Source organism: Mustela nivalis (assembly GCF_964662115.1).
Source record: "Mustela nivalis genome assembly, chromosome: 7".
NCBI lineage: Eukaryota > Metazoa > Chordata > Mammalia > Carnivora > Mustelidae > Mustela > Mustela nivalis.
In genome coordinates, this window is record NC_139026.1 from 51,009,525 (window position 1) to 51,035,069 (window position 25,545).

Below are 25,545 nucleotides of genomic sequence, written 5' to 3' on the forward strand. Positions count from 1 at the left end.
GTAACTCCCTTCCAAAAACAAAGCCAAAACCCCCAGCTTCCTTGGAAGGATACCAAGAGCCCTGGGTGTTCTGCTGTTTGTGTGTAAACATGTAAGAATGTCAGTATTCCCATTTCCAAGAGGGGAAGGAGAGGGGCGCTTTGGCAGCTCAGCTGCTGCCAAGTACTGCCTCAGCCAAGCGTGAGTCACAGCTGTCTCTGGAAACTATTATTTAAGATCAAAAGGGTCTGTCCTCTTCCCTGCCATTCTCACCTTGCAGGATTAGAGACAAAGTTCTGCCAGAAAAGCAGAATGAAACCAAAAAGGGCCAACCAAAAAACCCCCACAAAAAACCCAAAACAGGACCATGCAGATGACATCGCCCTGGAAAGTTATTTACAGCTGCCCACTCCCGTTCCCCCCACTTCCCTCCCCGAGTTCTTGTACAAAGCTGCTCTTCTGCGCACCTGGTCAACTGTGCGGGTGTGCACACCGACAAGGGAGCACTTTCAAGACTCCATGCTTGGTTTCCCGTGTTCCTCTGCAGAGGTCCATCGTTGGTGGGGGAGGAAAGCTCTAGCCTTTGCGAATGGGGAACTCTGCAGTCCCCGAGGAGGCTTTCTGGATGGTGCCGGGAATGATGGTACTAACTGCAGTGCGAACACTGGCCGGGCTAGCTGCCCTGGGAGCCTCCCGCACAACAGAACCTGTGGAATGAAAACACCGGGAGACGGTTAGTGTTAACCCACAACCACCTCAGTGGGACGCTGAATGAACACCACACAAGGATGACAGAGCACTCAGACATCAAGGCTGCCCTTCCACGTCCCACAAACCCCCACCGCACCCAGAGGCTTGCTTTCTGACAAACCGCTCAGCGCAGGACGGGCAACATCCCGGCTTCCTGCTGGCAGGTGCATTGGAAAACTGGACGGAGCTTCCGGGGGAGCGAAGCGGCAGGGCTGCTCGGGGCCAGGACCTGGCTCGGCCGCTCTCTCAGCGAGGCGGTGGGCAAGCTGCTGGACCTCAGTGCGCCACCTCATCTGTGAGATGTGGATGTTGACAATACCTACCTCACAGTAGAGAAAAAGCGTTAATATGTACTGAGGTTTGGAGAATACAGCCTGGCACACTGTGAACACTTCGCGTGAATTTGCCAGTACAGAGACATCCCCCCAACCTTTTTTTTTTTTTTTAAAGATTTTATTTATCAGAGAGAGAGGGGGAGAGAGCGAGCACAGGCAGACAGAATGGCAGGCAGAGGCAGAGGGAGAAGCAGGCTCCCTGCTGAGCAAGGAGCCCGATGTGGGACTCGATCCCAGGACGCTGGGATCATGACCTGAGCCGAAGGCAGCTGCTTAACCAACTGAGCCACCCAGGCGTTCCCCCCCCCTTTTTTTTTTAAAGATTTACTTATTTGAGAGAAAGGGTGAGAGAGAGCACACATGCAGCGCGAGTGGCAGAAGAGGAGGGAGAAGCAGACTCCCTGCTGAGCAGGGAGCCCGACACAGGACTCGATCCCAGGACCCTGACATCATGACCTGAACCCAAGGCAGATGCTTAACCTACTGAGGCACCCTCCCCATTCTTTCTAACACAAAATGCAAGATACTATTCTTGAGGATTCTGCAAAATAAGAAAATCTAAAAAGGTTATCGTTTGGTGATAAATTCTGACAAAAAGCTTAGGGCAGGAAACTAACTCCCTTTAAGGGATAAAAATTCAAACAAAAAAACTCCCCGTGCACCTTGGGTAGTAACCCAGGCTGAACAAACAAACCAGATTCCTCTCGATATTTCATCAGAGAGATCTATACAAAGCCATCATTTTCTATCATAATATTTTCACTTCTCAAACAACTATGGTGCTTTTCTGGAAATGTTTCCCTTCACCAACAGGTGCAGCCCTGGTCTGATTTCACCACCACCTCTAGGGGGCAGTGCAGCAGTAAAAATGCTTGCCTAGAGCAGGCACAGGAGAGGAGCACACAGAGCCTTTACCCACTCACAGATACGGACTCCCCCAAATACTCCCCATCCCACCATCCTGTGTGGGACAGGCATGCTGACCAAAAAATACACACTTTAAACGTTGAAAGTGGTCTGTTTCAAGGACAAGAGAACTAAAGGCAGGTAGGGAAGGTGGAGGGAGAGGATTTCTTTTTTGTGTGTGTGTGTGTGTGTTTTAAAGATTTTATTTATTTATTTATTTGTTTGTTTGTTTATTTATTTGACAGAGAGAAATCACAAGTAGATGGAGAGGCAGGCAGAGAAAGAGAGGGAAGCAGGCTCCCCGCCGAGCAGAGAGCCTGATGCGGGACTCGATCCCAGGACCCTGAGATCATGACCTGAGCCGAAGGCAGCGGCTTAAACCACTGAGCCACCTAGGCGCCCCGGGAGAGGATTTCTAAGGAACTAATGGGACCCTCCTGTTTTTGGAAGGGGCCACAGGGCATCCACTTTGTATTAATTCTTTGTTCACATGCTTTATACACTTTTGAACGTATGTATATTCCACAAACAGAACAACTGTTTTAGGAATGTGTTGTACAGGTAGACACTCAGTGAGGGTTTCCTTCCCGAGAGAGTAAGACAAAGGAAAAGCAACACTTGAGAGAACAAATGTGCCCCACTCAAACCTAAGTCCCTGCGTTCCCACACGTGTTCTCTTGGGTCCGCAAAAGCAGCTCGTCCCGCTCCTGCGACCTCCTTTTACCGGGCATATTATTATCGCAAATAAAAACACACAGACACCAGCTAACAACTTCGACTTTTAATAATGGAAACAATTTGCCATTCCAGAAACAACTGCAGGGAAGAAAAATCTTCCCTATTAAAATAAACTCATCAAAATTATAAATATTATAACTTTTTTACTTCTGTGATTTAAAATGCTCCCCTGCAATACTACCCCCTTCATTTTTAACAACATTCTGGTACCATCACATATTGAAGAGAAAACAGTATTACAGCAAAGCTTAGTTTAATTTAGCATAAGAATTTGTACAGTGATTTTTAAAAATCTCTGGCCGTAGTGGCCTTTTCTTCTTTTATGCATGAAAAATGCTGCTGCAGGAACCAGTGTTTGGGAGAGAATGTCAGTGTTCCAAGAACTATGTACTGACAATTTCAATACAGCAAGTTTTCCAAACTGCAACTTGTAGTGCACACGACAACGAGCGAGGTTCTGGATACTAGAGAGGAGGATGCCTGTTTAAGACAATCTACTTCAAGTAAAAAAAAAAAAGAAAGAAAGAAAGAAAAATTCACAGATAACCATCAGCTACTACTTTTGTAGGTTCTAACAGTGTCTTAATCTGAAAAACAAATGCTTCACAAAATATAAGCTTACTGGGTGGGCAATTCAAAGACCAGGTGGTTGATAGCAGTATACTCAAACCCAAGCCACAATCTGAACAGTAAAACCAGTATAAAAAATCACGAAGGCATTCCCTGAACAATAAAGGTAAAGTGTTGGATGACGTCACTAAAACCTCATTGATGCACTAAAAAGAAGTCACATGCAAAATTAAACAAGATGTGCCCCATACATATTTTATAGCTAGTTCTACTCCCCCCACCCCAACTCTCCTTAAAAAGCTTAGGAAGATCGGATTGTCTCAGTAATGTGTGTGCACAACACAGACCACCGCGGACACCTGCCTCCAACAAGACGGGTGCTCTCTGCAAAGTCGGAAGTGCCACCAAGAAGGGAACAGAAATGCAGTTTTTAAAAGGCACAGTTCACTTAAGAGGCAAAGAAATGAAGCACCTTGGAATTTCAAAAAGAATCCATTAGGTGTCACCAAAGTGTTGACAATTCCTTGGGAATTTATAAACAAAATGTATCTAGACTTTAAAAAAAAAAAAAAAACAGATTATAAGGCCCCTTTAGAACACAGCACGGCTTTCTTGTTTTCAGATTGCTGCAAAAAACGAGGTTATTTAACCTGCTTTAAGGAAGGCTTCTGTTTTGCACGCCTTTCTTTGGTTGGCAGAACACGCGCTTTCGTTAGAGCATTTCCAGAAAGAGCCCCTCTTGTGTGGTCAGCTGGTGTGTGGCAGGGCAGCAGCAGGGGAGTCCTCCCTTTCTGGCCACCCTCTTCCTCAGTCAAGTACTCCTTTTGGAAGGAGGATCTGATAGCACTGGGTGTATACTCCACATCTAGGATCTACCTTAGAGAAGAACAGACTGCAATTTGTAAGAGAAGGTGGGGAGGAGCGAAGAGCGGAGGAGGAAGAGGGGGAAGGGTTCAGGAAAAAGGGAAACTAGGGAAAGAAGGGGAGTGATTGTCACAAAAGTATGCAGTGAGCTCTCTACTTGACAAATCTCGCAGCTAACCAGAAAACTGCCACCCCCTATCCAGACTCCCTTTCCATTCAGGAAACAGCTGGCTGGGGTAGGAGACCGGACCTGGGGTAGGAGATGGACAGTAACCTGAGCTAGGCCTCGGTCATGGCCCCACCACCCGCAGAAGCGCCCCACCCCCAGAAGAGAGCACCAGGACGGGTCCCCAGAGAGGGCGACCCACACCACAGGACCCCCTCTGGTCCACCTGGCTGGCCGCTCATTCTCTGGGCAGCTGCACACTTCCCAGCTCCTCCCTCCGCTCCAGCTCCTACTTGCTTTGGCTCTGTTCCCGGGTCTTACTCACCAGCCCATCAAGCACTACCACGATGGGCTTAACATCTCAAAACCCAAGGCTTTCCCATCTGTAACCAAACACACCTGTCTCCCCGACCACTCGCCCCTCACCCCAACCACGCTCCCGCAGAGCTCCCCACTTCCGCTGGCGCCTTCCTCCAAACTTGCTCTTCACCTTCTCAGTCCAACTCCTAACCAAACCCTTCAAGGCCTCCGAGTTCCCGGCTTCCGGGGCCTCCGAAGTCCCTCAGGTCGCTTCCTCGGACATTTCAAGACCGAAAACAGAAAACGGACAGGTAGTTTCAACACAGAACAGTCTTCAGAGAGATTCCTTATTAAGCTTTAAAAAAAAAAAAAAATCATCTGCACGTCCTTCAGCTCCACTTCACCATCACATAATCAACGAAAACAAAGTACGGAAGAAAGATAAACCAAACAAAACCCAGAGTCGTGCTTCCAGGCCGCCTAGATGGCCCCAGAGGGGAGACCACAGATTCACAGCTTGCCGAGAGGTGAGCCCGCGGGGTCGTCGGACGGGCAGCAGCAGCCACGCCGGGAAAGGCCGGAAGGCGGCGGGGACTAGAGCCGGGGGTCCGAGGGGGCAGGCCCCCCGGCGTCACGGGGCGCGAGGACGGCCCCCCCACCCCGCGAGAGAGACCCCGGCTGGGGCTGCGCACGCAGGTCCCGCGCCTCTCGGCCAGGGGCGGCAGGGGAGGGCGCGCCTAGCCGGGCGTCCGCACCTCGCTCAGGGCCGCCTCCAGCTGCTGGCGGTAGGCCGCGTAGCGCCGCTTCAGGCTCTGGAGCTGCTCGTCCTCCTCCTTGTCCAAGATCCGCAAGAAATTCTGTAGCTCTGGAAGGCTGAAGGCTTCCCACTGTGCAAGGACACAAGAAGGAGAAACCCAGGTGCTGAAGTCAGACCGTGGGCCGGCACAGGTGGGGTTGGTGGGGGGAGGCGCTCCCCAGCCTCCCTCCCCCAGCACCCGGGCCCTCCGAGGACACCCGGGCCCTCCGAGGACACCCGGGCCCTCCGAGGACACCCGGGCCCACTCGCACCTCTGCCTGCCTCCACAGCTCTCCACAGCGGATCTCACTGGGGCCAAAGCACTCAGGGCCCCAAGTGCACCAGACATTTTCACGGCTGACCTGGCCCCTCTCTACCTGACCCCAGCAGCATCAGAAACCACTCTCCTCGGCCTCTCCTTGCAGTCACCACCATCACCGCCACATTCTTCCACTTCCCACAATCTTACCAGCTCCTACACAGCTCTCCAACTGGCCTGCTCTTCTCTACTACCTCTGCTGCCCCCCTCTGCATTCACCATCCTCTGCTCCAGCCCAGGGACAAACTCACCCAATAACCTCCTTACACCACTCTTCTGTTCCCCCATCTGTTCCCTCAGGAGCCAAGCTGAATATGAATACTCTTCATAAAATGCAGATCTAGGCATGTCCCTCCCCTATTAGAAACCTTCGGTGGCTTCCCCTGGTCATTCCTGCTAAGTCTGAAAGACCCTGACCCCTCTAGCTCCCTTTTCTCTCTCACACTGTCCCACTCATTACATTAGCTTCACTCACTTTCTCTACTCTGCCTGGCAAACTCCTACTCAACCTTCAAGTCTCAGCTTAAATGCCACTTCCTCAAAGAAGTCTTCCATGATTTCCTTCCTCTGTTCCTTCTGACCCAGAACAACACCTATGAGAAGCTCTCATTGAGCAATGGTAGCCCTGATCACAAAAGATTTAAAAATTATGGGGATCATTTGCTAAGCGTCTCCCTCACCTACTCTTTACCTACTCTTTTCTCACTATTTGGGCTTTGCCACTTGCCCTGGAGACTCTGAGTTGCTTCCCCAACAGCACCCCGCACCTAGCAGGCACTTTTTTTTTTTTTTTTAAAGATTTCATCTATTTGACAGAGATCACAAGTAGGCAGAGAGGCAGGCAGAGGGAGAGGAGGAAGCAGGCTCCCCGAGAAGCAGAGAGCCCAATGCGGGGCTCGATCCCAGGACTCTGGGATCATGACCTGAGCTGAAGGCAGAGGCTTTAAACCTCTGAGCCACCCAGGCACCCCTAGCAGGCACCTTAAGAAAAAAATTTTTTTAATTCATCAGTAAAGGTCAAGAAAGATACTTGGCACCACCAGAGGGGGTTTTTAAATTTATTTTCCAAACAAAACACCTTCCAAAAGGGGGCCCTGGGTCCTAGGCTGAGAATCATGGCTTTAGGCAGAACAATTTTTCCACTAAAGGTTTATTTATTTATTAATTAGAGAGAGAGAGCACGTGCACACAAGCAGGGGACAGGGAAGAGGGGAAGAATCCCAAGCAGACTCTCGCTGAGTGCGGAGCACTGAGCCCATCCAACGCGCCCAGGCTCAATCTCACTACCAGGAAACCATGATGGGGGTCAAAATCGAGAGTCGGAAGCTCAAGGGACTAAATCACCCAGGGGCCCCAGGAACAATATCTGACAGAAACTCCCAGGGGTGTGGGGAGGGAAAAGGACCAGAGATAACCTAATACAAGTAAAACAGATGGAACAAATGGAATAAAACCACCAAGTAGGCATAATGGTAGAAGGCTGTCTGGAGAATTCTGACCTGGTTATTAAAGAAAGTAAGAAACATGGAGTAGGAGAACAAACTTTCTACAATAGAATATTCTGTTAATTAAAACAGCACTGTCAGGGTGCCTGGGTGGCTCAGTGGGTTAAAGCCTCTGCCTTCAGCTCAGGTCATGATCTCAGGGTCCTGGGATAAAGCCCCGCATTGGACTCTCTGCTCAGTGGGAAGCCTGCTTCCTCCTCTCTCTCTGCTTGCGTCTCTGCCTACTTGTGATCTCTGTCGAATAAATAAATAAAATCTTAAAAAAAAAAAAAAAGCACTATCTTCCTAAAACTCCCCAGATCAAGCTCCAACTTACAGATACATAATTTACATGGCATGTTTACATGTATTTTTAATTTGTAACTCAAAACCACCTTTAAAAGTCTTTAGCCCCATTTCACAGATTTCAAAACTGAGGGCTGAAGACTGGAAGATTCTCCTAACATCATGCTCCTAAACTCACAAGAGGACTGGTAGGAAGTGGAAGTGGACTCCTGGCTTCCTAACTTTGTTGTTTTTTTGTTTTTTTTTTTTTTAAAGATTTTATTTATTTATTTGACAGACGGAGATCACAAGCAGGCAGAGAAACAGGCAGAGAGAGAGGAGGAAGCAGCAGGCTCCCCGCTGAGCAGAGAGCCCTGATTCCGGGCTCCATCCCAGGACCCTGGGATCATGACCTGAGCTGAAGGTAGAGGCTTTAACCCACCAAGCCACCCAGGCACCCCCTGGCTTCCTAACTTTAAACCTGGAAACTATTCTCACTGCATCACACAATGTTCTACATGGACAATTCATGCCATTTCTTGTTCAGGCAGAAGACGGAGACCCATGGCTTGCCCCCAAGACCCAGGAATTTACTCAAGTGTCCTTTTAAAGTTGGTGGCTGGACCATATAAAGTGCTTTTTTCAACTGAACTGGCCTAAATTCAATCCTCCCTGGAGACAAAATGACAAATGATGCATATACAAACATAATTTCTAAATCACTGTGGCAAGAAGAAAAAAAAAGATTCTACAAAGTTTTATGTCTCTCATGGTAGACAAACTCCTGCATTTCCTTTTTTTTTTTTTTTTTTAAATTCCATTTCCTTCTATTTCTCTTTAAACGAATGAGCCTGGAGAGGTTTGTAGCAAACATATGGAGAGTATCAACTTTCACAGTTTAGCTGCATTAGGGTAATTTGGAGGTAGTAGAAGTGAAATGGGATCCTCGGGTGGGAAAAAGATTTCTTACTTGCTCTTTTCCCACCTCTGAGAATTATAAACCAAGAGAACAGATATTGTTCTAAAAAAAAAAATTCTATTGTAGGCTAACCTTGGGTTCATTTCTGACAATTCAGAAACACACAGAAAGCTGTCCTCCAAACTCCTCTCCCCATCCCAAGAGACACAGAGAGGCAGCTAGACAGATGCCCGCCTGCATGCATTCTCTCTCCTCCTGCCCAACCCTCCCCACCCCCGAGGAAATAGAGTCACTAGACTCAAGCAGTAAACCAGGGCCAGCTGCTCTCTACAGTGGAAAGCAAGAATGAACAATCACTTACCTCTCCAATTTCATGTTCACGAAGAACAAAACTCAGCGTGTCTGTTCTGGGCCCAGCCACTAAACGCAGGTAGAGCGGATGCTCCCGGTCCGAAAGCTTACAGGCGTAGACTGCAGAAGCAAACAGGCAGCTCGTTACACAGGATCCCGTCTTTCCCCAGACCATCCGCCTGGCTTTCCAGCCCCTCCTCCCGATCAAGGCAACACAGCCCGTGACCCAGCCACCCAGTCACCGCCCTCCCTCTCCTATCGCTGTGAACAGCCGGAGGTGGAATGAAATCTACGCTAGTTCCGTTCTAGCTGCACAATACGCACTGCGCCTCGATTACAAAGGGAATAATCCTCAGGAATGAATTTTAATGGGTATTAGTCCAAGGATGGGCCTGTCATTTATTCTGCTCCCCCTTTTAGAAAGCAAGATAATACACTTACAAAAGGATCTGCAGCCCCTTTAAGAAACAGTAAAAACATACCATCGAAGAAAACAAAGTCAGAGTGAATCTCTCTATACATTAATTTAGAATTATGAGCCGCTGCAAACCAACCAGGCCGTCAGAACGCGGGCTCTGCTGGCTGCAGGCATGTGTCTCTTGCAACACATGGGGACACTCACAGAGACACACACAGGGTACTAGCACTGCCTGCAGTGCTGAAAGACTCTGCCAGCCATGAGGATAATATTTCAACAGGATGCTATTAATGTCTGGCCATGCGGCTCAAGTCCAGCGGGCAGGCAACGAAGCTTGCCGAATAGCCCATCTGAGCTCCTCTATGGTATCCTGGCACTTCTGGATACGGCCACATCACAGGTACTTATTTCCCTGGAGATGTAAATGCCCATGCTTCAAGTTTGGGGCCTCCTGAGAGTAGGAACCTTGGCCTAGGGTCCTCTTTGTATTCTGCAGGGCCCAGCCCATGGTTTGGGGTCAAAGAGAAGTATGCACACTCAGCAACTAGCTGCATTTCCTCTCCCAACAAGTGAAGGCTATGTCTAGCACATCAAGTTAGTCTATTTTCCTCCATTGCTGCTGGAGGCTCTACCCCAAAAAAGCAGAGGTTAAGTAGCGGGACTGCCCACACATCTTAAGCATTTCCAAACAAGCACTTGATGACTCCCAGTATCATGGTTATTCACCACTGGTGATCAGTTTCTGCTCGAGCACTGAACTACCATGTTCAGTTTCACACAGTTCCTGACTATCTTCTTCCGACTCGCTGCATGTGGGCATGAAGTTCAGACAGGCAGACCCCAGAGGAGAATGTTATTTATCCACTGTATGTGCCTCTGGGGGGCTGGGTGCCACACTGCCCCCGGGTCACGGCTAGCGAGGCGAGCTCAGGAAACAGAAGAACCCGGGATGATGCCACGCACATCAGGAAGTCTGCAAATGTGCAGTGACACACGCGCCTGCCCGTCCTCCAAGTCTCCAAGGAGGCAAGTCCCCCAGACCACCCCTGTTCAGAGGCACATCAAACTGGAATGTGCTAATGAAACCTTCAAGCACAAAAGCATTCTTTTTCATCCTGAAGAGCATTAAAATTAAGGCTTACAAAAAAACTCAAAGCCATCCCCTGGTGCACACATCACAAAATCCTCCACAAATGCCCATCACATGTGGATGCCTTGAAACGCCTCAGACCCACAAAGTGTCCAACTGAGGAATATGGAAAGCCAGGAAATGGGAAAAGGGTTAAGCCAGGATCACCATGGCTCCCAGAACCTGTCCCTGGGCTCTGACATACATAACACCCAGCAGCTTTCCTGCTGCTCAGGATGACAAAGACATAAAAGCAGACACCATTTTCATCTGAGGCCTGGCAACATACCTTGGTCTTCCCTATGACAACGCTTATAAAGTGCAAACTTGGCAGGGCTCTCGGTCACAAGAAACTTCTTGAGCAGGGCCTCGATCACTTCCCCGACAGTGTTCATGCTGCTGATGTGAAGCGTGTTCATACAGCCATTGCTACCGGGAGCGAGTTTTCCAGAAGTCTGAGGGGGTCTGCAGAGCTCCATCTGGACTTTAATGAAGCCAGTGTAAATCCCATTTGAATTCTGAAGCAGGAAGAAACGCACAGTTAGATGAAAGGCAAGATACTCTTTGTCTGGTTCTGTGCTTTTACTGCTCTGTGGCACAGCTTCAGTAAAGATCGCCCCGAAGGGAAGGACCTCAGAGGGAGGTTAACACTACCCTGGCAAAGTGCTTCCAGAGATGGGGTCTGTAGGGCAGATGTGGCAATAGAAGCCTCCTCGTGCTGTGGGGACAGGACAGCAGTCCGGGAGGGACGCCTCCGAAACCACATGTGAAAGGTCAGGGCCCACTGGAGAGGTTACAGTCCACCGAAGCAGAGGCCAGCCAAATCCCAAGACACACTGGTGTGTGGCAGACGGGTCGGGGCCAACTGGCTGGAAGGAAACTTCTGCAGCTGGTAACCAGCTATTACACAGAAAAGGAAGGTCGTGGGGCGCCTGGGCTGGCTCAGTCCATTAACCGTCTGCTTTTGGCTCAGATTGTGATCTTAGGCACCTGGGATGGAGTCCCTGCACGGGCTCCCCTCCCTGACGCATGCACATGTATGCTCCCTCTCAAATAAATAAAATCAGGGAGGGACGGAGGGAGGGAGGGAAGGGGAGAGGTTCTGTGTGTCACTTGGAAACACCCAAAACCGAGGGAAGGGAACCCAAACAAGCTACCTCATTCCTAGTGCCTATCACCCCGTGTCCTAGATGATCAATTTCGCCAAAATGTTTGGACACAGCATACCCCACATCGCGCAGGGCGTGGGGGCGCGTGACGATGCATCTTGGCGGCCTCAAGCAGCTACAATGCCAACTACAGATATTATAAGCACTTGTCTTTTTTGTCTTAACATGTCTTAACTTTGTATCTCCTTCTATATACTATTTTTTACCCATTTTATTGAGATACGCTTTTCATGGGGGGTGGGGGAACCTGCCCGTATTTAAAATACACAACTTGCTGAGTTCAGCACTTGTCTTCGCTGATGGTAGACTTACTATTTCTTAGTCACCAAAAACAGTAATAATTGTCTGCTCTTCACTTTTTCTTTTTACATCCAGGAAAAAAACGTATTTTAGTGTTTTAGTAAAATAAAGCCTTAGGTGTTACATAGAAATGAGACAGTTAGGGGCGCTGGGTGGCTCTTAAGCGTCTGCCTTCAGCTCAGGTCATGATCCCGGGGTCCTGGGATCAAGCCCAGCATCTGGCTCCCTGTTCTGCGGGAAGCCTGCTTCTCCCTCTCCCACTCACCCTGCTTGTGTTCCCTCTCTCGATGTGTCTCTATCAAATAAAAATCTTTTTTCTAAAAAGTGAAGAAATCAGACAGTTAAAACGTTTTTAAAAACCCCCATTTTTGGTCCACTGCTTTTCTTCGTTTCCACAAGATCAATTTACCATACTAATTCAATTGTTCATTCTTGTAGAAAGTATTCCACAACACTTCAAATTTCTATTTTTGCAACGTCATCTCCGGGGAGGGAGGGGGGAGCCGATGGTTGAGTGCAGTATTTCTCCTTTGATGAAAAGCGCGTTTGGAAACAGACAAGCATCACCATTGGGAGTAATGAAGAAGAAAGTCGAGAGCATGTGTCCCGTTTCCTCCTCTTCAGGGCGTCCCACTGGGGAGGAATCCTTTACCACAAGGGTTTACGTGTAGCGCTCCTCCCCCAAAGGTCACAGACATCAGCAGGGCCTGCTCTAAGCCAGTCACTCTGTCCTTGGCTGAACTGTCAGTTCACAGCCAACAGCCCGAGAGGCAGAAGTCCAAGGACCCTGGAAACGGGCACCACGGGATGGCAGGTGCCTCCAGGAAAGTCACCAAATGTGAGGACAAGCAGAGACGCCGGTCCTGTCTGAGGCAAATGAATACTCTGGCTTTGCTCTGGCTCTTCTCCCCTGCCACTACGCCCCATGCCTTCTCCCGCCTCCACCAGCTCCCCACTGAGTTCAGTGTTCAGTTCCGCAGAGCAGGAGCCCCGAACAATGCAGAGCAGGAGACCCAAACAACGTGCAGGAAGCTGAATACTACATCTGCCCACCTTCCGAGGCAACCAGCTGGAAGGAATCCTGGCTCCATTCTATTCTAACCCACCGGCATGAAATCCTTTTCCCGACACTTCCCGACTTATTTGCACAAGAGAAAACAGACGTAAGCCTTATCACAATTTGAGGTACCACCTGTATGTTAAAGAGGTGATGGCAATCCTTGGTGCTAAAAATCATTCCAGGGTCACAAATTTTTTTTTTAAAGATTTTATTTATTTGACAGAGAGAGAGAGAGAGAGAGATCACAAGTAGGCAGAAAGGCAGGCAGAAGTTGGAGGGAGGGGCAGACCCCCTGCTGAGCAGAGAGCCTGATGCAGGACTCCATCCCAGGAACCTGGAATCTCGACCTAAGCCAAAGGCAGAGGCTTAACCCACTGAGCCACCCAGGCGCCCCAGGTCACGAAACTTTCAAGTATTAACTGATGGGTGCGATAAAGCTACTTCAAAATAGAACTTTCATCTGAAAGCTGCCGAAGTACTCCACTTCATCGTCTGGCGTTTCTTACCATTTAATGGCTGCAAGTGCTACTGAGAGACTTTAAGATACATGGATGGGAAGACCTACAGTTTGTATCTGTCTTTTGCCAGGTGTAGGTGCTTACCAAGGTCATCTTCAACTTGTCTGTGACAGCCAGGTTGTATTTATGGACTTTCTCTTTGATTTCCTCTTTGCTGAGGTAACTGTGGGTTTCCTTCTCTTTCTCCACATCCTAGAAGGAAAACAAACCATGTTACACATGAACAAGCACAAAGAAAAATGCAGATAAGCCAGGATTCTTTTCGCATTCCACACAAGAACTCTGGAGCACTTCACCTTGAAACATACACACTGGCACGGAGGCATACACACGCCCTCTCACTGTCAAATTCCCGGGTCATCCACCAAACATGGCTTTCATTCCTTCAGACCAAGTCTTCCTGAGGGCTATATGGAATAAAACTAATCTATCGGCAGCTAAAAGGAACACTTAATACTATTTTGTACAGCTGTCCTTTTTAAATTTCCCTTCTGCACAAACACCATTCTCTAGGAGTACGTGCAAGACTGGTCATTTCCATTTTTTTTTTTTATAGACTTTTTTTTTTTAAAGATTTTATTTATTTATTTGACAGAGAGAAATCACAGGTAGATGGAGAGGCAGGCAGAGAGAGAGAGAGAGAGAGAGGGAAGCAGGCTCCCTGCCAAGCAGAGAGCCCGATGCGGGACTCGATCCCAGGACCCTGAGATCATGACCTGAGCTGAAGGCAGCGGCTTAATCCACTGAGCCACCCAGGTGCCCTGTCATTTCCATTTTAAACAGTATCCACAGACACACACCAAAAGCTTCCCTTTAACATGTTCTATGAACCTTATGGTCTTTATAGCTTCACCATATTTATAAGCAAAAAGGTAGTGATGTTAGCTGGCACTCACCAATGACCCAATCAGACACAACTACCGGAGGGCAACGTACCTTCTGAACAAATCCTCATGTCAAGATACAAGTAGCCAGATCTCCCCTATCACTCTCACCACTCCCAACCCCTACAGTCTCACCCCAGCTCTGACCTTCCACACTGTGGCTGCGATGACATAGCTGAACCCACTGAAGGATTCCCCAATGGTTTGCTGTCTAAAGAGCTCAACCATCGCAGGATAGTATGCAACGTCCCTCTATAATATGCAGTCACAGGGGGGGGGTGCCTGGGTGGCTCAGTGGGTTAAAGCCTCTGCCTTTGGCTCAGGTGTGATCCCAGGGTCCTGCAATCAAGCCCCGCATCAGGCTCTCTACTCAGCAGGGAGCCTGCTTCCCCACCTACTTGTGATCTCTGTCAAATAAATAAAATCTTTAAAAAAAAAAAATGCAGTCACAGGCGCCCAAACCTCAGTGTGCGGGGACCCCGTGAAGTCAACTATCCAAGACGCTGGCCTCGTGTTGCATTTCACTCTCCCAACAACCTAACCAAGTAGACATTATTCCAGTTTCCAAAGGAGATCAAGTTCTAAGCAAATTCCCCTGCCAGCAGAAACTCAGCGGTTCCGTGGTGGCGAGACTCCCTCCCAAAGCCTACCAACCCTCAGTAACTCTAGTTCCTGAGACCTCTTGGGGTGGGAGTTGTGTGACACACTCATCTGGGGATGACCCAACCAGTTAACAGACCAAACTCAATTTTAATCGGGTCCTCTGTGTTGTTTCCACTAACACAAACAGGTTCCCACTGTCCCTGCCTGAGTCAAAGGCTACATGATCACATTCAACCCTGAGTAGCAACTCAAAAGGATGAAGGGTCCTAACTAGCTTCAAGTCAAAAAGAGAAGAGCAGCTAAATATGGACTGATTTATCCTCCACTACAAAACTTCTGAAGAGGTGTCTACCTTTTTACCAGAGGCTACCCAAGCCGGTCTCTGTTGCCATCTTTTCTTATGGGGAGCTAGTGCTACGAAGCCACAGGGAGTGGCAACCAAAGAAGTGGCAGGAACACTTTAATAAAGAACGTAAAAGGGCTCCAGGAGTGCCTGGGTGGCTCCATCAATCACTTGTCCAACTCCTGATTTCACCTGAAGTCATGATCTCGGGACTGTGAATGGAGCTTCTCACCTAGAGCAAGTCTGCGTATCCCTCTTCCTCTGCCCCTCCCCCTACATGGGCGTGCACATGTGCTCGCACGCATGCGCACAAGCGCGCGCGCTCTCTCTCTCTCTCTCTCTAATAAACTCTGCAAAAACAAAACAGAACAAAACAAAAAAACAACATAAAATGGCTCTTGATCCATTCAGGTGTCAAGTTTTTTTTAATTCAGAGCCTGGGTACGCTGACTATAAAGTAGGTCAGTAACTTCCCAAGTTTAGCAGCGCCCTGAAGTCAGATGGGTCGGTGTCGGTACTGCTGGAGAAACAGAGAGAGCACCCTATCTCCCCAGGAGGAGGGGGCGTCAAAGTCCCTTGGGGAGCCTTCGGTCTGCCAACATAGAACCCCAAAGCAATCCTTTATTTGGTGTCACTGGTTAGGAAAGGGGAAAGAAAAAAAAGCTGTAGATTAAAGTCACTTTTCAGAAGCTTCGGTGACTATTTCTAAGGAAATTCAAAACATACATTGCACCTGACTACCCGGCTCTTTCCGATCCACAATTCACTGGTCACAGGCCACAGCTGAAAAAGATAATAAGGCTTTATTCCCACATTCCTTTTTCAGTAGATTGCCCAAGGCTCTCCCCAGCAAATACTAAGAAGTGGCCAGTAAGAGGTCTCCACTTCACAAATGTGAGATGTGGCACCAGCAGGGCATGAGAGCACCGTGACAAAGAAGCCCAAACCCACCATGCCCAGGGCTCTGACCCAGAGTCTGTCGCCCACTAATCCCGTGCCCTCAGCTCAATGGCCCACGTCTACTTCCGAGCAAATAAAAGAGACCAGCAGTGTGAATCATCTTCATCTCAAAAGTGCTTCCTGGCCTAACATGGCAATTTTGCAAAGATCTGCTGCTGCTCTTAACAGTATGACCTATGGAGCAAGATGGTTCCACTTAGGAATAAAGGCAATCAAAGGCCCACCATTAAAAATGTACCCAGGGGCACCTGGGTGGCTCAGTCGGTTAAGCTGCTGCCTCTGGCTCAGGTCATGATCCCAAGGTCCTGGGGTCGAGTCCCACATTAGGCTCCCTGCTTGGCAGGAAACCTGCCTCTCCCTTTCCCACTCCCCCTGCTTGAAGTCCCTCTGTCACGGTCTCTTTGTCAAATAAGTGTCTTTTTTTTTTTTTTAAAGTTTTAAGTATCCCCCCCACCATGGGAGGTGGGGGCGCCTGGGTGGCTCAGTCATTAGGCGTCTGCCTTTGGCTCAGGTCATGATCCCAGGGTCTTGGCATCGAGCCCCGGATCGGGCTCCCTGCTCAGCCAGAAGCCTGCTTCTTCCTCTCCCACTCCCCCCGCTTGTGTTCCTTCTCTGTCAAAATAAACAAATAAAATCTTGGTGGTGGAAGTACCCCCAAAGTAAAGAGGAGTGCCTGGGTGGCTGAGTCAGTTAAGCATCCGACTCCTGATTACAGCTCAGGTCAGGGTCTCAGGGTCTCAGGTCAGGATCTCAGGGTCGTGAGCTCAAGCCCCATGTCACTTAGCATGGAGCCTGCCTGTGATACTCTCTCCCTCTGCTCCTCCCTCGCACCCTACTCTCTCTCTAAAATAAACCAGTTACTTTTTAAAAATGAACAAAATAGCTAACGAACCAATACTGCAGCATATGCCCACCACAGGGGTTTAGTGCCTAAGTTAAGACACAGGAGAAGCCGAAGAACGAAAAGGAGAAGAGACAAAGAGAATGATTAAGAGCAAAGAGGCAGGGTCAAGTCAATTTAGTGAGTTCCCTTTTTTTTTTCTTTCTTTCTTTAAGAATTTATTTTTGGGCACCTGGGTGGCTCAGTGGGTTAAAGCCTCTACCTTCGGCTCAGGTCATGATCCCGGAGTCCTGGGATCCTCGATCCCAGGACTCGAGCCCCGCATTGGGCTCTCTGCTTAGCAGGGAGCCTGCTTCCTCCTCTCTCTCTCTCTCTCTCTCTCTGCCTGCCTCTCTGCCTACTTGTGATCTCTGTCAAATAAATAAATAAAATCTTTTAAAAAAAAATTTATTTTTAAGCAATTTCTGCACCCAGCCCAGGGCTCCAACTCTCTACAGACTGAGCCAGCCGGGAGCCCCCAGGGAGTTCTTCACTGCAGATGCTTAGCTAAGCACCAATCACCCCTAGGCCTCCTCACGTCAGCATTCCCAGAAGCTTGAGGAAGTCAAAGGAGCTAGCTGGTCTGGAAAGAGAAAGCCCCCCTGGATCACTCACACAGGCATAACCGAGACATACTTGCGTGACAACCATCCTTCCTTCTCAGAGATTAAAACCCAAGGAAACCATAGGAGCAGTTCAGAAAGGAGGGGGCCCCAAGGACCTCCAAGATCCTTTCAAGGCGGAACACCCTGTTATTAAAGGATCAACTGGAACATAGATCCCACAGAAGGAGCTAATACCTAGATGGCTGGGACCCTGACTTTTTAATATTGAGATACAAATGACAAACAACACTTTTGTTTTGAGGTGCACTGCAAAGGGATCTGACCCACATATATACTGCGAAACAGCACCCACAAGTTAAAAGAGCTCATCAATCACCTTGATGATGGAGCAGGAGGCTGGCTGAAGACAAAGCTCCCCTTGGTAATGTGTGTAGCATTCCTCAGGCACCCCTGACCACCATAAATAGTTAACTTGCAGAGATCACAATCCTGAAAAACTGGAGTCTCCCCTGGCTTACAAATGTCCTAAATCTCACTAACAAAGACAATTGATAGCAGGATTGTGATATCCCACCAAGAATCTCCCAACTCTTGATGTTAACGGCTGGCCTAAAGACAACACTGATCCAGCCTCAAGGCCTCCAGTATCCTTGTAGGCCCTCTTTAGTATATGAAAACTCCGTTGAAACCTCCCTTTTCCTCACCTTCACCCAACCGCAGGGTACATAACCTGCCATCCCTCACAGCCCTGGGCAGCAGCTCTTCCTGCCCACGGGTCCTCCCCGTGCTTTTAATAAACCACCATTTTGCATCAAAGATGTCTCAAGAATTCTTTCTTGGTCATCAGCTCCGGACCTCAGCCCACCGAACCTCACCTACTAGGTTCTAGAACTTCATCAACCTCACATAATTATAATTTTTTTGGAGGAGGAGAACTTTTAAGATCTCCTCTCTTATGTTTAGTCGACTGACCTAGCACTTGCACACCTCATGGCCAGGGACCAAGGGCTGCTCTCTGAGCAAGTATTTCCTGAGCTTCTGCTGTGTGCCAGGCTCTCAGGTAAGCATGGGGACAGTGGGTGCCACACCTCCACCATGGCGGGGCTTACCTTCCGGCACAGGCTAGGGAGGAGTGAGCAAGGTGGGGAGGGGAAAAGGCCTCTGAAATGACAACTACGCAGCGTCTGAGGGGAGGAGTCCGGAAGCTGGGAGAAAGGCAGAGAAGTCACAAGCTCCGCCCAGAGTGGTTTCTTTTAGCGTCATAACTGGAGAAGTCTCTAGAACTGGAAAGCTTCCAAATTTTTACCCCTTTACAAGAGAACCCCCACCCCGCCTTTCCTCTCCCATAGGGAAGGATCCTCCTGCCCCTCCTCTGAATGCAATGCCTTTGGGAAGACGGCCTTGCAAGAAAGAAAGAGAAAAAAACATGCCACCCACAAAGGACAGAGTAGGTAAAAGAGTGCAACAGGTGAACATAAGGAGGGGTTTTCAAAACCTGCGTGGCAAGCACAGGAGAGAGGAAACAGTAAAGACATTAACCTTGACCTGCGCTGGCGAGGACCGGAAAGGCACCGGGCGCCTGTGTCTGAATGTATCCTTACTGCAGAGGTGTCTGAATGTATCCTTATTGTTCCTGGGCTCAAAGGCTGCCAGGCCACGCCCAGGTGTGTCTGCGGGGGCAGTCACAGGTCCTCTCTTTTATAAGCCACTTTTCATTCAGTCTTCCAACCTTCCAGAATCTGTTCTGTGAAAATGATGAACCACTAGCCTCTCCTCTAGTGTTTTCATCAGCAAGCCCGGGGCGGGGGAGCCTTTCTCTGGCCAAGGGACGGAGAACTTCTTTGCCCTTCTTGCTAACCTATCTATTAACAGAAAATTTTATCTCAACTTAACATTTTAAGTTAAAAATAATCACATTTTAAATTAAACAACAACAAGATAAAGTTATGCCCCAATAATGGGTCCGTGATTAAAGGAGTGAGACTGATACAAAGCGAAGGTCAAGCAAAGCTTTATTTCACACCAAGCATCAAGAACCTAACCGAACGTTCGGGGCCACACCTCTTACAAGAGAGGGCGACCCTTCTCTGTTTTACAGGCTAGCTTTTAAGGGCAAAGGCCATGCGTTCGGACCTGGCCACGCACAGGTGGCCAATGAGATTGTAACACACACAGGAAACTCCACAGTGATGCTAGGTGACCAACTGAGTTACAATTTACCCCAGTAGACATTTGAACCAGCCTATTACGCCTTGATTGGGGGCTCCCAAAGGGCGGGGCCCATACTCCTTGGTAACCAGGGAGACAGTATGCATTCCCCCCCAACTGACGGATGTCTCCACCTGGCCTGACCCACCTTTGTATCTGGGCTTTGTTACCTGTAAATCGCCTGGGGGAAGGGGAGAAGGGACAGTTTCTAAATAGGTCCTTACAAAAGCACCCAGGAAGACCGGCTCCCAGGTGCGAGTGAGAGGGGGGCTCCCCCTTCACAGCCCAGGGACCAGGTGGCCGCCGCTGCAGGTACACTCAAGGCTCGCTAGGTCTGAATCCCAGCTCTGCCACGTCCTAGCTGTGTGACCAAAGGCAAGCTACTTAACCTCCCGGATCTGTTTTCTCATCTCTGTAAAATGTGCAAACCAGTATGTACTTTAAAGAGCTGCTACGAAAATGTAATACAACTCGTCATTCAACAATTCTATGCAGTACCTGCCGGCGCCTGGCTTGGTGCCAAGCGCTTCAAGCTGGGACAGTCCTCTCCACCCTCCCGTGGAGGATAGCCTAGTCAAGCCTGTCCAACTCCTGGCCCACTCCCTTGTGTGTTTTCTTTAAAAAATGAAAGTACAGACCCTTTTAAAAACACAATTTGGGGACGTCTGGGTGGCTCAGTTGGCTAAGCGGCTGCCTTCAGCTCAGGTCATGATCCCAGGGTCCTGGGATAGGAGTAGCATATATTAGGGCTCCTTGCTCAGCAGGGAACCTGCTTCTCCCTCTGCCTCTGCTTGCCACTCTGCCTGCCTGTACTCACGCTCTTGACAAATAGATTTTTAAAATCTTAAGAAAAAAAAAGTGGTCATTTTTTTAAAAACCACACAACTGACACAGATTCTGAGTGGGGGACAACGGAGGCACAGCACCTGATGGCGGTCACTCAGTAATCGGAGTCATTAGCTCTCTGCCATGGGCCCACCGCCCCCACATGGAGCCGCTCCGACTCCTGGCCAGGAGTGGGAGCCAGCCTGTATCTATCGATGGAAGGGGTAAATTTACCGGGCCAAGAGATGCTTCCTTGAAGTGAAACGAGATTCCGAACTCATGAATTACAACTTTGAATCACATTGTGCAGTTGTGGAAACAGCAGTCCCCTAACAGTGTCACCAACAAGACGGGGAGGCCCACGGAGTGACCCAGAGGACACGAGCCTGTCCTGGGTACAGAACAAAACATCAGGTATTGCCCTGTCTCGGAGCCTGGAGCCCCTGCTGCAAACAGAGTGCAGGCAGGGCCAGCTCCAGTGGTAACGAGCCTTGATAATGACCTCTTTAAATGTCCTCCTTCCAGGCTCTGTTCCAACAAAGATAGCATATGAAGTGTTGAGGACCTCACCAGAACAGAAAAATCTCAGAGAGCTTTCCCCGACCATCAGGGAAAGACCTATCAGCAGAGCAAAGCAGGTTTGCATGTAAAAGTCCTCTCCAGCAGCTAGGGAGCAAGGAGTTTGGAAGCTCCAAAGAAACTCTCCACGAATCAAGTTAGATGCTCCTGAACTACATTTTAGCAGGAAAAGAACTCTGCTGTGTACACTTGTAAGTGTACACAGTGGAAACCCCGTGATGAATGCAGGAAGGGCTCTCACACACAACTAAGGCCCCAGAGAGGGTCTTTCAGGCTGGGACTCTGCACTCAAGTCTGTCCCTGTAAGTAAGGTGTTCTCACCCCAGAGATCCAAAAGTAGGTGGAGATGCTGAGGGAGCCCAGAAAGTTCTCAAATTAGGACCAGCCTGCAGATCTGCACCAGCGCCATCCAACAGCATTTTCTACCATGAGGGAAGCGTTCCAGAGAGTGCTGTCCGGAGAAGAGTCACCAGCCCCATGTGGGCATGGGAGCACTTACAGGCGAAACTGAATTTTTGTTTTTATTTAATTATGAATAGTTTAAGGGGCACCTGGGTGGCTCAGTGGGTTAAAGCCTCTGCCTTCGGCTCAGGTCACGATCCCAGGGTCCTGGGATCAAGCCCCACATACGGCTCTCTGCTCAGTGGGGAGCCTGCTTTCCCCCCCCTCTCTCTCTCTCTGCCTGTCTGCCTACTTGTGATCTCTGTCAAATAAATAAATAATATTTTTAATGTAAATGGCTTTGTGTGGCTCATGGGGCTCAACCGGACAACGGGAATCTAGACTGATTCCGTAGGGTGCGCAAGGGTGAATGAACAACGAGCTGGGGAAAGCTGCACAAGGGCAACATAAAGTAACATGCTGAAGTCAAACGGATTTCCATTCCTGAAGGCACTTGTTTCTGGGGTGCCTCGTGCCGCTGGTCCTGACCTTAAAAGTCCAGGGTGCTGCTTGCTGCCGTGTTCTCACGGCACCAGCGCTGATGGTCGGCTGGGTGCCACGTCTAGAGACTCACGCTTATCTTGGGGGCTGGCCATGGCATGCTGACTCATCCTGGCCAGTCCAGGGCTTTCCCCCCACCCAATGGGAAGATGTTTACAAACAGTGGGACTCAGACAGAGCTGGGGCACTACTTCCCTCCCGGTGGGGGTTCAGGCCCACAGCTTGGGCGCTCCTATGCTGCTGTATAAGATGTTTGCTGTTCACGTTTCCAACACCAAAGAAAAAGGAAAGACTGTCATAGCCCTCTACCCCTCCTTGTAGGGAGAGAGGCATTAAGTGTGATGTCAGGGTAGGAGAGGCAGCCAGCAAAGGGGGAGGGCAAAGCGCCAGCAAGTCCACAGCGCCCCAGGGAACGCTGCTCCTCCAGGACAGAAAGGATGCTCACCTCCTCTCCCTCTCCCACCCTCCTTGGTGAGTCCCAAAGCACTTTAGAATGCTATAGGATCTGAGAAGACCCGCAGGTTGAAACACACAGCAGGAAACTAAGAAAACAGACCTGTAATAATGTTGTAAGTGTGAAATTATTAATTAGGAGCAGATGGGTAAATTACATAAGAACAGATATTTCTTTTATTAATTATTCACTTAGTAAGTGGATCCTGTATTCATTCAGGGATATTAGCAGACCCACACCACATCTGTCGAACCTGACAATTTTAAACCACCTCTTTGTCTCCAGGCTACTTGTTAAACAACAAAGAAAAAGCAGAAGGGAGTCTAGGTGGGTGTTTTAGGATGACTTTTTTTAATGGACTTCAAAAATAGAACCAGGCTGTAACCTTATAAGGATGGAGCCCTGCACTAGGCCTCCATACACTTGGGAAAGGTCCATGGGAGCCATCTACTGCCTGTATATTCCCCCAGCCTCACCCCTGCCTCTCAGCCACCCTTAACTCTCCCCCCAAGAGCTCGTGTGCACACACCACCCTGCCCCTCACCGTGTGCCCCCCCCTCCTCAAGGCCCTCCCCACAAGAACCCTCACTTCCGTGTCTCAGCAGGCCCTGGGCCTCCCCGTCCTTGCAGATCCAGCAGCCGCAGCACCTCTTTCCGTTGGCTGCTTCCTGTGTTTACTCCTGCCTCCCAATAACCTGACAGCATTTTAAACCGTCCTCTCGGGAACACGGTGCTGGGACCAGCCCGATGCTGGAAGGCTGCCGTCGCACATTCCTTTTCAACGGATTGATTCTATCTGGTCTCAGAGCCCACATCTACAAGATTGCATTTGCAACCCATCCCCGCTTTCCTACCGCTTATCAATCTGTGTGGGGTTTTTTGGTTTGCTTCTCAAAACTAAATGCATCTGCAAGGGCACACAAAAGGCCTTTGTAACAGCAGAAACAAAGTTTTATACGCTTCTGTTCTCCATCTGCATCATCAAAGGAGCGAGGCCTTCAAAGCTTGCCCCTTAACTACCCTCACACACGCGGGGTAGTGAGAGCAGGCACGGGCCCAGGGTGTTAATAAGATTAATTGCAGTTGTGATCCACATGAAGAGCGTTTCATCTGGGCCTTCCATGACCTCACTTTTTAAAGCCCCTGGTTACCAGTCCACAATACCCTATATGGCTGTGCTTTCAAAGCCGGGTCGCGTGCCAATCGTCCAACAGCCACTCATTTGTTTGGAGCCAGAAAACAAACTTGGAGGGGGACCAGTCTCCTCAGAGTGCCCCCGCTGGAGAGCCCAACCTCAAGGCATACCAGATTACGCTCAGACTCACAAATCCCTGTTCAACATGTTTTCAAAGGGAATCAATTAAGATGCTGTTCATTTCTGAAAGGGGATACATTTTCACAACTGGTTTAACTTTCTCAAATTCTAGGTGAGCTGGGTAACAAAGAAAGGAAAGATTATTAGAGGCCTCAGAGACAAGCACACCCAAATCCGGCTAATCAGCTTTCATAATTGGAAAAAGAATGTGGCCACAGCCCACCGCTCTGAGGTTTCGGTCAGAATGGGAGAGGTAGTGAGTTCTTGGGTTTGCAGAGGAAGACCAGTCCTTAAGGACAGTTCTGATTATTAAGAGGGCGTTGGGCTATGGTCCCTGTCCTCTTCAGCAGTGAGTTGTCTAATATTCTTTTTAAGTTTATTTAAGTAATCTCTACACACCTAACGTGGGGTTCAAAGTCATGACCCCTCCCATCAAGAGCCACATGCTCTTCGGATTGAGCCAGCCAGGCACCCCGGTATACTGATATTCTATCTACGCCACTGCCCTAATCAAGTGCCCACAATGGGAGTCCACAGAGAATTGGGAAAATTAACTGGGAAAAAAAGAAGCTATCACGGAGAAGCCTGGATGGAAGTGAGAAAGACACCACACAGTGGTAAGTAGTGACACAGTGCCCACCCTAAATTCTAGATTAAAACAGCTCACTGCTGAAGACTCTGAGGGTCCTCCAGCAGCCAGCCACTGCCTTCGGCTAAGAGCCATTAAAACCGGAGCTCCTGAGCCACAGTCCTTGTTCAGGTTAGCACACGGGTGCCAGAGGCTCTTACAAAGGTCATAGTTTACAGGTCAGATCTGGGGCCTCCCCATCCTTGGATTGGTTATGGAACCTTTGAACCTTGCCTGTAACGGGAGGGAGGTTCCAGAGAAAGGAAATGAGCAGGCTCATTTGGAGATGAGCCAGACAGGAAGCATGAGGGAATGTAGCAACAACCAGGAGGAGGCAGGTGGAGCCCATCTGGGAAGCTGAGCAGGCTCTGGGCTTCGCCAGCTCCGCCAAGAGCAGGAATCTGAAAATCAAGGGAAGAGGCCTTGCAAGTAGGAGTCATTACCTAATTTGACCAGAAAAACGAAGTATCTCAAGAAAATTAGAAATGTCTATGGGCCAGCACGCCATGAAAAATTATCAGAAACAAACTTATCCAAAAGATACTTGGTGTTCTTCCTTGCCAATTATAACACAGAGTCAAAGTTCACGCCACATGAAAAAAAAAAGATTTGTCTTTTTTTGTCTTTTTTGTCTTTTTTGTCTATGTTTTCAGACAACACAGAGTTAAAATGTGTGGATGACAGCAATTTGCTGAAGGCAATGTCCAGGAAGTCGCATTTAACTCCTTAAGGCCTGGATTTCTAAATCCTCAATTCTTACTCATTGCAGCCTTACTAATGCACTAGTCCAAACACATGTCACGTTCACTCTCATACCATCTGACATACAGAGGTGGCACTATGAGAGAAGGGAAGGAATCATCAGTCCTTTCAGGCTAGATGTCCAGACCAAGAAAGATATTAACTAGACAAACTTGAAATTCCAAAGCGCACCACAGGGTTAAAACTCTTTCCTATCACTCTTGTTTCCATTCATTCACTCAACCCTCTTTCCTGAAGTAT

General features: G+C 49.0%; 1 protein-coding gene across 1 annotated transcript in view; it reads right to left on the reverse strand.

Annotated features, from left to right (window-relative positions):
- Positions 1-2,736: 2,736 nt before the first annotated feature.
- The window catches only part of RASSF3 (Ras association domain family member 3), a 78,854-nt gene continuing 56,045 nt past the window's right edge, over positions 2,737-25,545 (reverse strand). Inside the window, exons 2-5 of the mRNA XM_082738330.1 lie at positions 13,441-13,548; positions 10,599-10,827; positions 8,773-8,882; positions 2,737-5,495 (exon numbers count right to left, since the gene is read on the reverse strand). Coding sequence (XP_082594456.1) covers positions 5,346-5,495; positions 8,773-8,882; positions 10,599-10,827; positions 13,441-13,548 — 597 coding nt within the window. The 3' untranslated portion in view covers positions 2,737-5,345. The remainder of the gene's footprint in view (positions 5,496-8,772; positions 8,883-10,598; positions 10,828-13,440; positions 13,549-25,545) is intronic.